General features: G+C 45.3%; 2 protein-coding genes across 4 annotated transcripts in view; one reads left to right on the plus strand and one right to left on the minus strand.

Moving 5' to 3' along the window:
- The window catches only part of polr3h (polymerase (RNA) III (DNA directed) polypeptide H), a 14,838-nt gene extending 6,708 nt beyond the window's left edge, over positions 1-8,130 (minus strand). The window contains exons 1-4 of one of the 2 annotated variants that reach the window (XM_048617509.1): positions 8,001-8,130; positions 6,015-6,150; positions 2,547-2,643; positions 852-938 (exon numbers count right to left, since the gene is read on the minus strand). In XM_048617509.1, the coding sequence (XP_048473466.1) occupies positions 852-938; positions 2,547-2,643; positions 6,015-6,150; positions 8,001-8,077 (397 nt within the window). In that variant the 5' untranslated portion in view covers positions 8,078-8,130. Of the gene's footprint in view, positions 1-851; positions 939-2,546; positions 2,644-6,014; positions 6,151-6,762; positions 6,887-8,000 lie in introns of those variants that run through there. The other variant, XM_048617510.1, reaches the window with a different exon arrangement.
- csdc2a (cold shock domain containing C2, RNA binding a) overlaps positions 7,451-18,387 on the plus strand; it is a 64,920-nt gene continuing 53,983 nt past the window's right edge. For both annotated transcript variants that reach the window (XM_048617511.1, XM_048617512.1), the window contains exons 1-2: positions 7,451-7,536; positions 17,918-18,087. The gene's annotated coding sequence lies outside the window, so the exon portion shown is untranslated. The remainder of the gene's footprint in view (positions 7,537-17,917; positions 18,088-18,387) is intronic.

Here is an 18,387-nt window from a genome sequence, read left to right on the forward strand (position 1 = left end):
CCCCCCCCCCCCCGCCCCCTCTTGGCTTTCAATTCAAACATCAAGGGCAAATCAAAAATCTCTGCCTTTGTGGGATGGAGGCAAATTCCAAACATCTCCAAGGTCATTAGCTGTGAAAAGAACATTATACTTTTCACACGGCCAGACTGTTAACACTGCACAATTATGAAGGACAACCTTATCTCTCAGACATGTACATTTGACAAGCTGCTCATTACATTTAGGCTGCAGAACAATGAATAGCCTTAGACCCACGTAACTACTGGCAATTGTCATAAAAGCTTATATGACGCGTTGACTAATGTCCTTTAGGAATGTCCTCTGGGCAATAAATGGGCAAAAACCCTCAGCCTGTGAACTGATTAAAAAAAATTCCAAGTATCTCATGTTCGAATGCAATGGGGGATTACTATGAAAGGAATATTTACAAAGGATGGCCAAGGTATGACGTGGACTTGGAGAAGGGTGCAGAGGATGAGGGAACTCAGCTGTGTAGAGATGAGAGAGGTTGAGACTGTCCTCCTTAAAGCAGCAAAGATAAAGAGGAGATTTAAAGGACTGTTCAGAGTGACATGGTGTTTAATACAGAGTAATTGTCTTTACTGACAAGAAAGTCTATAACCAGAAGGAACAGATTTAAGATAATTGTTAAAAAAAATTCAGGGCTGGGGATAGGAGTGAGCTGGTACGAACTGCTTTCTACAGCAAGCTGTGATGATCTGCAATGCATGATTCTGAACTCACCTTGGTCAAAGAGCCCATTGCTGCACCTACACTTGGTAAACCCAGGCAGAGAACTAGACACAAGGGGGGCAGGGGGGATTGGAAACCTCAAATGATCAGTCACTCACCATGAACACCATCCTGACTGCAGCCTTTAATTTTGCCAGTAATAATCTCATCCAGAAAAGGTCGAAAGACCACGTAACGGAAATGTACTGAATAGGAAAACAGAGAAGAGGAAACATTACATTTAAAGCAAGAAGCTGCATTTATACAGCACCTTCCAGAGCTTCAGGTCATATCCAATTCATGCAACCAATGAATCATTATTGCACTACATTATCGTCATACAGACAAACACAGCCAAAAAACTGCACATTAGTAAGATGTCAGTTATTCTGTTTTCAGTGTGGTTTAAACAAGGAGGGCTGGCAGGGATACTGGAAGAATTCCTTCATTTTAGTGAAAATACTACAGGATCTTTTACATCCACGTGAACAAACACAGTGGATCCCAAAAGAAGTGACCATTAACCAAGCGTGAGTCATGATCCACAACCCTCTGAGTCAGATAGGGGTCTGCTACAAACTAAGTGAAGCAGACGCAGGGACCTGGACAGGGGAGGTAATGAGAAAAGGCACTCCATAATCTCAAGTTCCACCGACATGGAATCTGCAGCTGATCAATGGAAGGGAGGAAAGCAGCAGGATAGACACTCAGCACTGCAGCTCTCCCTGAATGACCACTAGCAAAAGACAGTGGCTGAGGCTTGGCAGTGGAAGTTTCCAGTGAATCTTTTTGGGGAAAGTAGTGAAGAGACAGAGAGATAAAGAGAACGAGGCAGACAGGTACGTACACCATAAACAGAGAGAGAGAGAGACATACACACAGACACGGAGAGGGACACAAATGTGCATACACATAAGCTGAGTCAGATGCACACAGACAAATTACAAGAAGATATTAATAAACTCGAAGAATGGGCATATGAATGGCAAATCAATTTCAATTTAGCTGAACAGGAGATATTACATTTAGCATTGAAGCAGGTCATATACTACTTAGAAAATAAAACAAAATCTATGTGATACGAAGGCAAAGGGCATCTGAAAACACGTATATAAACCATGAGAAGTAACAGCGAAGGTTAGCAACGCTATAAAAAGGCTAACCTACTGCGAGTCTATTTTTAAGCAGGACAAAATTGAAAAGTAGGGAAGTTATGCTCTACTTGAATCAAACTTTACTTAGACCATAATTGTAGTGCTGTACACAGATCTGATCGTCACATAACAAGGATATTAGTGCATGAGAAAGATTTACAAGGATGGTACCAGAACTGCAAGGTTGTATCAGGAATTGATGGATAGACAGGGGGTCTCACAGCACAACTGGAGTGGTGACCTAATGGGGGTATATAAAAATTATGAAAAGATTTTGACTGAAAAGAGAGAGGCATTTCCATTTGGGGGAAGAGCAAAAGTAGAGATCGATACAAGGTGGGCAGCTGGAAATCCAGCAGAGAATTCAGGTGAAACTTCTTGTGAAGTTTGAACAGGTTTATCAACACAGTGCAGTCGAGGTGAATACCATCGGTGCATTTAAGACAGACCTCACCAGGCTGAAAGAAATTGATGAGGAAGGATGAGACAAGACTCGAGTGGAATATAAATGTTGACAGACTGTTGTACCCTGTACTCTGTGACATTTTGCACCTGGTCTCTAGCCTGGATTCAGGATTTGCAGTGACAGGAGGGAAGTGGAGACTGCTTTATTGTGAGTCATTAAATAGAAACATGATTCCCTATTTTCAGATGTATAACCTTTGGTGTGAGATGCTCCATCCCCTGGGAAAATGTAGGAATCTTCCAGCTTGGTAATGTCATACAGGCAAATGCAGAGGCCGACATTATATACAACCTGTAGAGAAGAAACGCAACAAGCTCAATCAGCAGTAAAACACAATTGAGAGAGATTCTCAACTGAACCTGCAAATCACTGATAACCCAAATGTCTGCAGCTCCACGCCACATCTAGAAGTTTAATCCAATCATTTTCCAACCTTACTTTCCACCTGCTGGTTGAATATTCCCACCAATTTCTATCCATTCTCTCTCCTTCTGCTGGTCAGACCTTCTTCATATTGAACTAATCAAAACCACATCGCTGTCAATAACTACTCCCAGCTGATTGACCTTGCTTCTTCACAGTGAACTAGCCTCTGACCCTCCAGCAAGCTAAAGATCAGGATGTTTCTCCTCACTCCTCGCTCTGCCATGAACCTTTCAACAGACAGGCAGGAGAAACCGGCTTGAGAACAATACTGGGGAATGTCAACAGGCCTATTTTAATGGTATCGCAGTGAAGTTTCATTTATAATGAACAGCACCGAGGTGGCCATTGGCCCCATCATACCAGTGCTAGCTCTCTCAAAGAGCTGTGCTTAGTCACATACTCCTGCTCTTTCTCTCCCATAACCAATAAATTCTTCATCCTGTACCTGACCAGCTTCCCTTTCAAAAATGTTTACAGGACCAGCCTTGTAGCTGTGGCTACAACAGCAAGTCAGAGGAAATCCTGCAAATAACTCACTTCTTGACTCCCCAGAGCCTGTCCACCATCTACAAGGCACAAGTCAGGGGTGTGATGGAATACTTGCCTGGATGGATCCAGCTCCAACAACACTCCAGAGGCTAAACAAGGTCCAGGATAATGCACCTATGATGCTGCTTGGCCTGCTGTGTTCATCCAGCCCTGCACCTTGTTGTCTCGGATTCTCCAGCATCTGCAGTTCCTACTATCTCTGATCCAGGATAATGCAGTCCATTTGAATGACCCTCCCCATCCACCTCCAACACAGCAGTACGTACCATCTACAAGATGCACGGGGCAACTCGCCAAGCCCCCTTCGCTAATACCCTTCTAAACTAGTGACCTCTACCACCTATAAGACAAGAGCAGTAGATACACGTGAACAGCATTCGCCTGCAGTTTCTCCTCTCAGACACACAACACCCTGCCTGGGCACTACATCAACATTCCTGAGTTAAGATCCTGGAATCGCCGACTTAGCACTGCAGGTGTATTGATACCATATAGACTGCAGCAATTCAACAAGGCAGCTTTCCCTCCCACTTCTCAAGACAATTAACGATGGGCAACCGAAGCTGGTGAAGCTAGAAACACCTGCATCCCTTGACAGCCTAAACCAAAACAAAAACCTCTTCAGACAGCACTCCATATCCTACCAATACCGACAGGAAACAATTCTCATCACCCCTCTAGCTCTCCAGTCAATCATTTGGAATTGTTAGTTGTTAATCTACTTGCCAGACAACAGTTGGGGCAAAAAAATGTTTCCTATCACAACCTCTCTCATCTTGAAACCACTGTCAGATCACCTGCTAAGTTTCTGTTCCCAGGAGAATGTCCTAACTTTTCAAATCTTTCCTCAGGACAGGAGCCCCTCACTCCAGGAGCATCCTGGTAACTCTCCTCATGCCCTTTCCAAGGCCTTTACATGATGCGCAGTAACCACTCAATGTTCTGAGGCCTAACTAGTGACTTATCAAACTGTAGTGGCACGAAGCCACTGCTTTTATATTCTGTTTCTATAAACCTGGATAAACTACCAGGTATAATCACCTTATCAATGGCACATCATCTTTAAGGAAAAGGGGAAAGAACTGCAGGTGCTGGAAATAAGAAACAAAACCAGAAATTGCTGGAAAATCTCAGCAGGTCTGGCAGCATCTGAGGACAGAAATCGGAGTTAACGTATCAAGTTCAACAATTTTGGGCCTTGAGGCACCTCCGCTCATGTCCTCACTGCAACCCCGAGACACTAAGCCTTGTTATCACATGGTCTGCTATTACACACCATCCATTGTTAGCCACTAATAGTCCCCATTGGTAGCCATTCATTCTCCCAGGCTGACTGTTATCCACTCCTTTGTCTAACTGTTCTTCACTCTCTTTGGACTCTATCTCCATCTAATATGTACTCCTCATCACCTCCCTTTACCCCATCTTCTGCACAATAATCAACTTTTTCCGCGATACCATCAGTTCTGAGCAAGGGTCACTGGACCTGAAACGTTAACTCTGATTTCTCTCCACAGATGCTGTCAGACCTGCTGAGACTTTCCAGCAAATTTCTGTTTTTGTTTCATCTTTAAGGATGTGTATATGGACAGCATGAAATTCAAAATAAAACAAAGAACTGTAGATACTGGAACCCTGAAACAAACAAAAACAGGAAATTGCTGGAGAAGCCTGAAGGCTTCTGAAGAAGGGTCACTGGACCTAGAATGTTAACTCTGCTCTCTCTTCACAGATGCTGAGTTTCTTCACCGATTTCTGTTTTAATATGAATTTCTTGTTTTACTAATTTTTGCTGTTATTGTATTGTTTATTGCTGTTTCTTTCCATATTAATCCTCCCAAAGGACATCATGTCACATTTATCTGCACTGGACTTCATGCTTCAGAACCTGATCATTATCATTCTGAAGCTCAGACCTATCTTACATTCAGATCATCTGTCAACTTCATAATGCCACTTTCTGCACCGAACAGTAGGTCATCAATAACAACTTCAGGGTAAAGGACCCAAAGGTCACCATGGGGGACACTGTTACAAGCCACCTCCCAATCTAAGAAGCATCCATCTCTTTGTAATCAGTCACTGCTTCCCATCACTATGGTAATTTTCTATCCACCTTGATGAGCCTAAACATTTACTTCTGTGCTGCCATAAACTGAACGCTCCACTGCCACTTCTCCCGAATTCAAGGGGCTTTCATATTTTTAATAAACCTCCTATATGGCACTCAGGCAAATGCCTTCCAACAGTCCATATGTACAATCATTACACTAAATGAATCAACCTTCTCTGCTACCTCATCAAAGTCATTTTTCCAAGTCCCAAATGGAATCAGAGGCTCACCCAGGCTCCTTTGACAGCACCTTCCAAACCCACGACCACTTCCATCTAGAAGGACAAGGGCAGCAGATACATGGGAACACCACCACCTGTAAGTTCCCCTCCAAGGCACTCATCACCCTGACTTGGAAATATGTCACTGTTCCTTCAGTGGGTCAAGACCCTGGAATTCACTCCCTAACAGCAAACACCCTGCACCAAAAGGACAGCAGCAGTTCAAGAAAGCCACTCTTTTCCAGGCCAACTAGGGATGGTAATGCCCAGCAACATCCACATCCCATGAAAAATGAAAAGAACTGACAGGAAACAAATCAGCCTGGTCGCAGCTTTAACAAGAGGTTCTCCACCTTATTTGCCAGCTTTTTGTTCAGCTCTTCAGCTATGGCATCATTTAGCCTCCTTTCGAAAAGCCAGGGTGGGATCCGCACAGTATCGACTATCTCCACCAGGACAAACATGCTGCGAGTAGACAGGATCAACACACTGAGAAGAAAGGAGAAGAAATCACTTAAACACTGTTCACCATAATTGGGAAAAGTGAGGACACTCAGGAAGTTAGTTCCTATAACAAAAAGGACTGCTTTTTATTTGAATTGACAAAAAGTCTTATTGATATACAACATTAAGTCATGGTGCGATTAACCAACAGTCTACTTAAGTCATGCTATGCTGTAGATCTATCTGCACCACTGGCAAATGCAAATGAGGGTGCTGAATTATGCAAAGGACCTGCATTTATATAGCACCTTTGTTGTAGCAAAAAATCCCAAGGCACTTCTCAGGAGCAGTTACCAAACAAAATTTGATAGTAAGCCACATGGGGAGATAGTAGAACAAATGACCAAGATCTTTCAGGAGTGTCTTAAAGGAATAGAGGGAGGCAGAAGAGTTTTGGGCAGGAATTATAGAGTTTGAGGCCCAGTCTCCTGAAGACTCAGCCATCAACGGTGAAGTGATTAAAGTCAGGGATGCTCAAGGGACCAGAATTGGAGAAGCACAAGTATCTCACAGGTTTGTGGGGCTAGAGTAGAGAGGATTACCTAGATAGAGAGCAGGGCAAAGCCACAGAGGGATTTAATATTTTAAAAATCTCACCCTAATTTATGTCATTCCTTTGCCTGGGAGTCATCTGAATGTCAGCAAGCACCAGAGTGACAGGGGTACAGGACTAGGTGCAAAAAAAGAAATTGCTGTAAAAGCTCAGCAGGTCTGGCAGCTTCTGTGGAGAGAAATCAGAGTTAACATTTTGGGTCGAGTGTTGTGAGGAAGGGTCACGTGACCCGAAACGTTAACTCTGATTTCTCTCCACAGATATTGCCAGACTTGCTGAGCTTTTACAGCAATTTCTGTTTTTGCATGTAGTTCTGTACTCCTATCACTCTGATGCTTGCTGACATTCAGATGACTCCCAGGGTCTCCACTACTCCAGAGCACTCCCAGTCTGTCATCCACATTCTACTCTCAGTTTGCTTAAGTTCATCTAAAACCGCTGTTCGTCTCAACTTGCACCGAGTCCCAAAAGAACTGTAGATGCTGTAAATCAGAAACAAAAACAGAAATTGTTGGAAAAAACTCAGCAGGTCTGGCAGCTTCTATGGAGAGAAATCAGAGTTAACGTTTCGGGTCACGTGACCCTTCCTCACAACACTCGACCCAAAATGTTAACTCTGATTTCTCTCCACAGAAGCTGCCAGACCTGCTGACTTTTTTCCCCAATAATTTCTGTTTCTGTTTCTGATTTACAGCATCTAAGAGTTCTTTTAGGACTCCGTGCAAGTTGAGACGAACAGCGGTTTTGGATGAACTCAAGCAAACCAAGGGTACAGTGTGGGTGACAGACTGGGAGTGCTCTGGAATAGTGGAGTACAGGTAGGAATGAGGGTTTCTGCAGCAAATGAACTGAAGCTGAGACGGTGGGGGGAGGAGAGGAGAAGGAAAGCATCTTATTGTATGTGAAGCATTTTGGTACGTCCTGAGGTCTTGAAGGGCACTACAGAAATGCAGCTTTTATAGTTTGAGATCTATTCATTAAAATGCGGGTTGGAAGTGGGTGGTTTGGGCAACGCGCTGGCAGTCAGCTCCAAACTTACTGACTGCTTTGGTTACCAAAAGCGAAGGTCAACCGCGAGGAGGCGGGGGGGGGGGTAAGGCTCAGGGCCTCAATATTGGGACCTTTGAGCTGGAGGGAATGACTGCAATCACAGGCCCCGGGCCTCGGACCCAACACCCAGGCCCCAGAATCCGGTCACGGTCGCAGCAACAGCCTCGAACATCCAGGTTTCGGGCCGAGCCGCATTTTCCGCCGTCCCTCCTCCCCACCACATCCCTCGAACCTTTTCACGTTTCCATTCCGTTGCTTCCACACGCTCAAATTCACTTTACGGCAGACGGTCGGGCGCGCGCATTCCATTTTACGGCAGGAGGTCACGCCATGATCTTTGCCGTTGAATTTTACGGCAGTTTGCGACGGCCCTGCCCCGGACCACCTGAAAGATGGTTAGACACCAGAAAAGGCGGGAGCTCAGTACTTGACATGTAAACAGGATCGTACAGGTTTTACAACAGAGAACTTTAAGCGCATGCAATAGAATCGGAAACCAGTCTTTGTTTTTCAAAGTGATGTTTTACTTTGGGTTGAACATCCAAAATCCAAAGTGATTGAGCTGTGTGATCCCACAACCAACAGATCAGATCTAAGAGAACAAGGTGTAGAGCTGGATGGGTCTAGGGTCTTGACCAAGGGTCTAGGCCCGAAACGTCAGCCTTCCTGCTCCTCTGATGCTGCTTGGCCTGTTGCGTTCATCCAGCTCTACACCTTGGTATCTCAGATTCTCCAGCATCTGCAGTTCCTACTAGATCAGATCTAAGCTCTGCAGTCCTGCCACATCCAGTGTGAATGGTGGTGGACGATTAAACAACTCACTGCAGGAGGAGGTTCCACAAATATCCCCATCCTCAATGATGGAAGGACCCAGTACATCAGTGCAAAAGATAAGGCTGAAGCATTCGCAGCAATCTTCAGCTAGAAGTGCCAAGTGGATGATCCATCTAGGCCTCCTCCAGTGATCCCCACCATTACAGATACCAGTCTTCAGCCAATTTGATTCACTCCACGTGATATGAAGGAATGTTTGGAGGCACTGGACACTGCAAAGGCTATGGGCCCTGACAACATTCCGGCAATAGTACCGAAGACTTCTGCTCCAGAACTGGCCGCTCCCCGAGCCAAGCTGTTCCTGTACAGTTACAACACTGGTATCTACCCAGCAATGTGGAAGATAGCCCAAGTATGTCCTGTACACAAAAAAGCAGGACAAATCCAACCTGGCCAATTACTGCCCCATCAGTCTCCTCTCGATCATCAGTAAAGTGATGGAAAATGTTATCAACAGTACAAGCAGCACCTGCTCAGCAATAACCTGCTCAGTGATGCCCAGTTTGGGTTCCGCCAGGGCCACTCAGCTCCTGACCTCATTACAGCCTTGGTTCAAACATGGACAAAAGAGCTGAATTCCAGAGGTGAGGTGAGAGTGACAGCCCTTGACAACAAGACCACATTCGACCAAGTGTGGCACTAAGGGGCCCTGGAAGAACTGGAATCGGTGGATATCGGGGTGCAAACTCTCTGCTCGTTGGAGTCACACCTGACACATAGAAAGATGGTTGTGGTTGTTGAAGGTCACTCATTTCAGCTCCAGGACATTTCTGCAGGAGTTCCTCGGGGCAGTGTGCTAGGCCCAACCATCTTCAGCTGTTTCATCAATGACCTTCCCTCCATCATTAGGTCAGAAGTGGGGATGTTCGCCGATGATTGCACAATATTCAGCACCATTCATGACTCCTCAGACACTGAAGCAGCCCACGTTCACATGCAATGAGATCTGGACAATATCCAGGGTTGGGCTGACAAATGACAACAATCTTTGTGCCACACATATGCCAGGCAATGACCATCTCTAATAAGATGCAATCTAACCACCACCCCTTGACATTCAATGGTGTTACCATTGACTAAAAAAACTGAACTGTATTTGCCCTATAAATACAGTAGCTACAAGAGCAAGTCAGAGGCTAGGAACCCTGCAGCGAGTAACTCACCTCCTGACTCCCCAAAGCCTGTCCACCACCTACAAGGCACAGTTAAGAGTGTGATGGAATACTCCCCACTTGCCTGGATGGGTGCAGCTCCATCAACACTCAAGAAGCTTGACACCGTCTAGGACAAAGCCACCTGCTTGGATCCACAAGAATCCATTCACTCCTCCACCAACGCTCAGTAGCAGCAGTGAGTGCTATCTACAAATGCATGTCGGAAATTCACCAAAGATCCTCAGACAGCGCCTTTCAAACCCACAACCACTTCCATCTAGAAGGACAAGGGCAGCAGATATATGGGAACACCACCTGCAAGCTCCCTTCCCACCAGCATCTGATCTCCCAGTGTCAATGTCCACCATCTTCATTTCATTTAGTCGAAGGGAAGTTATATTTGACCAATCTATTAGAGTTCTTTGAGGAGGTGATACATGCAGTGGATAAAAGGTGGATATACTGTACTTAGATTTCTCGAAAGCATTCGATAAGGTGTCACGTGAAAAATCATTGCACAAAAGAAAGCTCCTGATGTAGTGGGTTGTATAGTTACATGGATGAAAGACTGAGTTTTGAGAAAGGGTCACCGGACCTGAAACATTAATTCTGATTTCTGTCCACACCTGGTGAGCTTTTCCAGCAACTTCTGTTTTTGAATCATAGATTCCTTACAGTGTGGAAGCAGACCATTCAGCTCAACGAATCGAAACTGACCGTCGAAAAAGCATCCTGCCCTATCTCTATAACCCTTCATTTCCCATGGCTAACCCACCTAACCTCCTCATCCCTGGACACTATGGGGCAATTTAGCATGGCCAATCCACCCTAACCTACACACCTTTGGACTGTGGGAGGAAACCGGAGCACCTGGAGGAAACCCACACAGACACGGGGAGAATGTGCAAACTCCACACAGTCCCCGAGGGTAGAATTGAACGCAGGTCCCTGGCACTGTGAGGCAGCAGTGCTAATCACTGAGCCACTGTGCCGCCCCTGTGTTGTTTCTCATTTACACCATCTTCAGTTCTTTCGCTTTTTATTTGGATAGAAGGCTGGCTGGCTAGCAGAAAACAGAGAGTGTGTATAAATGGGACTTTTATCGGTTGGACAAGATGTAACAAGCAGTGTGTTGAAGAGATTGGTGCTGGTACCTCAACTGTTTACAAATTGGGTGAAGGGACAGATGGTGTGTTTGCCAATTTGCTGATGATACAAAGATAGGTGGGAAAGTATGTTGTGAAGAGAACATGAGTAACATGGGTGGCAGGGTGGCTCAGTGGTTAGCACTATTGCCTTACAGCACCAGGGACCTGGGTTTGATTCCACCCTCGGGCGACTGTCTGTGTGGAGTTTGCACATTCTCCCCGTGTCTGCGTGGGTTTCCTCTGGGTGCTCCGGTCTCCTCCCACAGTCCAAAGATGTGCAGGGTAGATGGATTGGCTGAACTAAATGCAGGGATAGGATGGGGGAATGGGATGCTCTTCAGAGGGCCAGTGATGACTCAGTGGCTGAATGGCATCTTTCTGCACTGTAGGGATTCTATGAGGATGCTGTGGAGAGATATAGATAGGTTCAACAAGTGGGCAAAGATCTGGTAAATGGAGTGAAATGTGAAATTGTCCATTTTGGCAAGATGATTTAAACAGAAGCATTATTACCTAAATGCTGAGAGATTGTAGAGCTCGGAGGTACGGAACAGATCTGGGTACCCTCATACATGAATCGCAGAAGGTTAGTATGCAGCTACAGCAAGTAATTAGGAAAGCCAATAGAATGGGGGGAACTGAATACAAATGTAGGATGGTTGTGGCTGAGTTATATAGGGCACAGGTGAGACCATATCTGGAGTACGGGGTACAGTACTATTCTCTGTATTTATGGAATAATGTAAAAGCATTGCAGGCAGTTCACAGAAGGCTTTACTAGGCTAATAATTGGGAAGGGAAAGGTTGTTTCTTGAGGGAAGGTTGGACAAGCTTTCTGCTGGAGTTAGAAGGATAAGAAGTGACTTAATTGACAGATATAAAAGTCCTGAGGTGGGGGGTCCTTGACCAGGTGGATGTGGTGAGGATGTTTCCTCTTAGGGGAGAAACTGAAAAGACCGGTGGCTGTTTGAAAAAACCATTTAAAATAGAGATGTGGACATTTCCTTTTTCTTTTAGAGAGGAATGAGGTTTTGGAAAGCTCTTCCTGAAAAGTTGCTGGAAGCAGAGTCTGTGAATCTTTTTAAAGCAGAGGTGGATAGATTCATGTTAAGCAAAGGCGGGGGGGGGGTTAAAAGGTTATCAGGAGTGGGTGTGGATTTGAAGTTACAATCAAGTCAGCCACAATCTCATTGAATGGCAGAGCAGGCTCAAGGGGCTGAATGGCCTATTTCTGCACTCAGTTTGTATGTTGATTTGTTCTTGCTTGCACAGAGATGTATAAGCTCAGGATGCTGTGACACTTCAGCCAGACCGAATACTTTTGGGTATAGAGCTGTCATCCATTTGATGAAGGTAGACGAGTCAGCACAGACATCATTCACTTAGAGTCGAGTGTATTGCTGACAGAATGAGTGTACACCAGGACTGTACTGTTTGGCTAAGTTAGTCTGATCACAGATCCTTGTGCAGTGCTTGATTGCTTCATCCTGTGAGTGATTCAAGTGATGGACACCGGACTTTCAGAGAAAATTCTAGAGAGAGAGAGAGAGAGAAGATCACAGAATTGTTACAATCCGGGAGAGTATTCAGTCCATTGTTGCTCTTTAAATGAGCATTATAGTCTAGTATTAATCTTCTACCTTGTCCCATCTCCCTGCACACCATCTCGATCCAAATAATCATCCAATGCTCCTCTTGTATACCTCAATTGAACCTGCCTCCACCACATTTAATGTACATAATTAATCAGTTAAAACCTTCTAACTGATTAAAGATTTAATCTGAGGTCTGTTTAATACATAAAAACCAAAAGAACTGCAGATGCTGTAAATCAGGAACAAAAACAGAAGGAAGGGTCACCAGACCCAAAACGTTAACTCTGATTTTTTCTTCACAGATGCTGCCAGACCTGCTGAGCTTTTCCAGCAACTTCTGGGACAAAAAGGTGCAGAGCTGAATGAACACAGCAGGCCAAGCAGCATCAGAGGAGCAGGAAAGCTGACATTTTTCTGAAGAAGAGTCTAGACCCAAAACGTCAGCTTTCCTGCTCCTCTGATGCTGCTTGGCCTGCTGTGCTCATCCAGCTCTACACCTTGTTATCTCAGATTCTCCAGCATCTGCAGTTCCTACTATCTCCGGCAAGTTCTGTTTTTGTTCTTTGTTTAATACAAGCTCATCAGTTGTGTGATCGTTTGATCTTTTACTTATACAGTATGTGTTCTGTGTGCTTCTTTCTCACTTCACCTGACGAAGGGGCTACACTCCGAAAGCTTGTGTTTTCAAATAAATTGCCCATAGTGTTCAGGGAGGTGTAGATTACGTGGGTTATAGGGGGATGGGTCTGGGTGGGATGCTCTGAGGGTCAGTGTGGACTTGTTGGGCTGAAGGGTCTGTTTCCACACTGTAGGGATTCTATGATCTATGAAACCTGTTGGACTATAACCTGATGTTGTGTGATTTCTGACCTTGTCCACCCCAGTTTAACACCGGCACCTCTACACCATGACTACATTTCCAAGCAATGCATTCCAGACCCCAGCTACTAGCTGTGTGAAACAGGTTTTTCAACCTTTGTTTCATTTGCAGCTTACTTTAACTACGTGCCCTCTCATTCTTGTTTCTTTCATGAGCAGGAACATCTTCTCCCTATCTACTCTATCCAGCCTGCTCATGATTTTGAAAACCTTTATTAAATCTCCCATCAGCTGCCTTCTGTCCAGGGAAAACAGCCCCATCTCCATAAATCGAACCCCTGTAACTAAAGTTTCTCATTCCTGGAACCGTTCTTGTAAGCTGCTTCTGCAAGCTTGTCAATGCATTCCCATCTTTCCTGTAATGTGATGCCCACAACTCCAGCTAAGTGTCTTGTGCAAGTTTAACATCACTTCCCTGCTCTAGTACTCTTTGCCGCCGTTAATAAAATGAGGACACTGTGTGTTTTATTAACTGCTCCAAGCTATCACTACATGAATATTGAATGTTTTGTAAAGTTTTAAGTCATAGAAATAAATTTTAACGTTTGAACTCGTAGTGATTGTAACAAGGTCAGCCAGCTGGATTTCATAGAATAGGAGTTCCCTAATTGGGGCTGTTAATCTGGTTCAATCAGGGAACCCTGGCTGACAGATTAAAAATGGGAGTGTCAGAGATGCTGAAACTCTGACAGCTGACTCTGAAGAGGCAGAACTAAATTCAAGGACTATTCATGTGTAAAAATACTGCGTTCAATTCTGGTCTCCCTGCTATAGAAAAGATGGCGTGAAACTTGAAAGGATGCAGAAAAGATTTACAAGAATGTTGCCAGGGTTGGAGGGTTTGAGCTATAGGGAGAGGCTGAATAGGCTGGGGCTATTTTCCATGGAATGTCAGAGGCTGTGGGGTGATCTTATAGAGGTTTATAAAATCATATGGGGCATGGATAGCATGAACATCAAGGTCATCGAGGTCATCAAGGTAGGGGGGTCCAAAACTAGAGGGTGTGGGTTTAAGGTGAGAGGGGAAAGATGTAAGAGGGATCCAAGGGGCAATGTTTTAATGCAGAGGGTGGTGCGTGTATGGAACGAGCTGCCAGGGGAAGTGGTGGAGGCTGGTACAATTACAACATTTAAAAGGCATCTGGATGGGTACATGAATAGGAAGGGTTTAGAGGGATATGGGCTAAATGCTGGCAAATGGGACTAGATTAATTTAGGATATCTGGTCGGCATGGATGAACTGGACCAAAGGGTCTGTTTCCATGCTGTACGACTGTATAAATCTAATGGTTGACTTGTTGATGGGGTACAGACCTCCGTGGAGTTATTTCAGACATTGGAAGAGGAGGGCTCAGCTGGCTGAGAATGAGGTGCAGTGGAAACAGAGGTCACTGAAGTGAGCACCTTCTCAGCTCACTGTCCTCCTCAGCACCTGCTGTAACAGGCTCTGCCCGTGCTGTCATGTGTATAATGTGGGAAACTGTGAAATTGTCCAGTTTGGCGAGAAGAGTAAAAAAGAAGAATTTTGTCTAAATGGTGAGAGGTTGCAGAGCTCGGAGAGACAGAACACATCTGGATACAGCCGTGCATGAATTGACAGAAGGTTAGTATGGTACAGCTTTCAGTCAGTGATCCTCATTGTAGTGATTGTAACAAGGTCAGCCGGAAGACCTTAGAGAATATGAGCTCCCCGATTGTGGCTATTAACCTGGGCCAATCAGGGAGCCCTGGCTGACAGATTGAAACAGGAGTGCCAGGGATTCAGCTCACTTGAGAGCTGGCTCAGTGCTAGCTGGGGCAGTGTCATGTACTACGCGCATGTAAATAAAGGGTGACTTTGTGATGGGATACTGGCGTTCCTCGAGATATTTCACTGATATCTCTTTATAAGGTCATGAGTAAAGGGTAGGCCATTCAAAAAGCTCATGGCTGGTCTGATCATGACCTTAAGTCCACTTTTCTGCCTGTCTGTCTTTAACTCTGGAGTCCCTCGTCAATTTAAAATCTTCCTTACACAGCTTCAAATATTTTCACTGACCTAGCCTCCACTGCTCTCAAGGGAAGCAAATTCCAGAGACCAATGACTGCCTCGAAGAACAATTTTATTTTTCTTCTTTATTCATTCACGGGATGAGGGCGTTGCTGGCCAGGCAGCATTTATTGCCCATCCCTAATTGCCCAGAGGGCAGTTATGAGTCAACCACATTGCTGTGGGTCTACAGTCACATGTAGGCCAGACCAGGTAAGGATGACAGCTTCCTTCCCTAAAGGACATTAGCAAACCAGATGGGTTTTTCCGACAATTGACAATGGATTTGTGGTCATCATTAGATTCTTAATTCCAGATATTTTTATTGAATTCAAATTCCACCATCTGCCATGGCGGGATTTGAACCTAGGTTCCCAGAACATTATCTGGGTCTCTGGACTGACAGTCCAGTGATAATACCACCAGGCCATTGCCTCCTCATATTCCTCCTCATCTCCATCATAAATGGAGAAACCTAGTTGTGAGGCTGTGACACAGGTTTTAGATTTCTCCTGGCAACTGGAAACATCTTCTGAGCTCCCTCTCTGTCAAGACTCCTCAAAATCTTATGTGTCTCAGTTGGTGTCGAATTTTGTCTTGTAACACACGAATGAAACACTGGGACTGTTCCTAATTAGAAGGCGCCATATAAATGCGAATTGTTGTTTTTGCTGCTGGAACATGATCAACTGAGCTTTTGCTTTTGCCAGTAGGGGGCATGTGATTCCCAGATTAGTTATTTAAATAATTCTACATTGACAAATGGACATGATCCTGAATGTAGACAGGGCGTTAGTTTTGGAATACACCTGCACAGGGAGAGCTCATTTGTGCAGTGGGTAATGTCCCTATCTCTGGACCAGAAGCTGCAGGTTTGAGTCCCCCACCAGGACTTGCTGACCTATCCAATCAGGTTCACGGTCAGCCTGTAAATTGTTCCCATAGACCCTAATGGTTGTGGTCAAGCTGTTCTGGAGAGGGGGGGACCATGAAACCGCCATTGTGTAAACGTGGACAATATCCAATGGCAATTCTATGGCTCACCCTTCTTCTCTCTCCCTGTCATCTTTGGAGTTCTGGAAAGAGACAGAGAAGCAGCAGGAGCGGCGATGGTATCACAGGGAGCATGGCAGTGGCCATTGATCCTGGGGCAATGTCGGCTGGAGGTCCGGTGCAGGGGCCTGAGCCCAACATGGTTAGAGTGAGCCCAAAGGATTGATCCCCTGGCATTAGCAGTGTAATGAGCTGGAAGCTGGAGGTTTCCTGGAAAACAGGCCAAAGCAGCGGAGACCAAGCCCTTGCAGGGAGTGCACTTAAGAAAGACTGTTGAATTTTCACCTTTATTCCATATTTTTCCACTTAATACTAGGAAGGACTACTGTAATGCTTTGCATTTGACGTTGTTTCTGAATGTTACTACTTGTACCTAAGGTTCTGTACCTTTGTACTTAAGATGGCACCACATGTGGTGACATTGTACACTTTTCACTGTACGCTTGTACATGTGACAACAAAGCTTCAATCAAATAAATCAAATCAACTCAATCCCCAGAAATGAGAATGGTGGGAGAGACAGGTGCTAGCACTCTGCTGACGGGCCAAATGGCCTCCTTGTGTTTGTGTGGCTTCATGCTGAATTGAGTTGAAATCTATGGCCTGGCCCTGCAAACGAGGATGGCAGGAAGAACACATGCTTGTGCCCTGCTAATGGGCCAAACGGCCTCCTTGCGTTGTCTGGCTCACATGGGACGTCTCACTGGCACGTTGCCCGGAAGGTGTCAACAAATGTACCACATGGGGCAGTCATCATAGTGAGTGCAAGGTTCAACCTGCATTGGCTCTGTGTCCCCTTTAGTCCCCACTTTACACTGGGCTGAGTGCTGGGATTGTGAGCTTGTTTTGTGATTGTAAAAATCCAGATACACTTCAAATGTGTAGCTTGTTTACCCAGAGAATTATGTGATAGATGTTGTGGAAAGGGATTTTTACAATTGCCCCAAAACGCTTGAATTGACAGAGGGCCTGAATTTGAAAAGCGTTCTCGCTTGAAGTTCATATTCAGTAATTCTAGCCACTCTCCCCCACCGCCCCCCCCACCCCCACTGCCTCATTCAACCCCTTCCCCACTCCTGGGTGAAGACTGGATTGGGCTCAGCTATGATACCTCACTTAGCCGAATGACACAGGTGAATTGTCCCACCCACACAGGCAGAGAGGGGGGGAAAGGGTTAGGGTGTGGTGTGCGGACGGCAGTGGTGCAGAATCTTTAGACATTTCTGAGGCAGAGGTAGGTCAGTTCTTGATTGCCATGGGGGTGAAAGATTATAAGGGAGGGTAGAGTTGAGGTTAAAATCAGAACAGCGATGAGGGGCCGACTGGCCTGCCCTTGTTGCTATAAAAGGTGTCGGGAGGAGGATAGATTTGAATCCTCCTTCCCCCATTGATAGTGAGCAGTAGTGGAGTCAGGTTCCCTGGTGTCTGAATCTGCTCCCCATATTCTGTCCTTCCAGCATATGATTGACAGTCTGCAGTAACTTCACCAGGAAAGGTGGGGCTGTGAGCCGTCAGCTCCCAGTCAGAGAGAGAGAATGAACGTTTAACAGTCCCACGACTGCGGAACAATACAGCCTTCCACCTAAAGGAGATCAGGAGACAGTCTCTGAGATTTCTGTTTGACAAGGTAAGCTGTTTATTTCTGGAGATTAAAAATGGGCTGAAATGCAATTGCAATTTATCTCCTGTGTTTGCTTGTCCCTCCCTCTCAAAGGGATGCTGCATTATCTTTTTCCCTCTGAATAGGTTTATCTTTCCCTTGTCTGTGTCTTTCTTAAAGGACAATATTCTGAAATGCAGCAGTGAACCCCCGAACCCTGTGTGTGTGTGTCTGTGTTTGTTACAGCCTCAGTTCTTTGTACTGTGCCCCCCTTCCCTCGGTGTTAGGTGGGAGATGTTGTGCCCAGATGCCCCCCTCCCCCCCCCC

This window comes from Rhincodon typus, chromosome 37 (genome assembly GCF_021869965.1).
Source record: "Rhincodon typus isolate 14 chromosome 37, sRhiTyp1.1, whole genome shotgun sequence".
Classification (NCBI taxonomy): Eukaryota; Metazoa; Chordata; class Chondrichthyes; order Orectolobiformes; family Rhincodontidae; genus Rhincodon; species Rhincodon typus.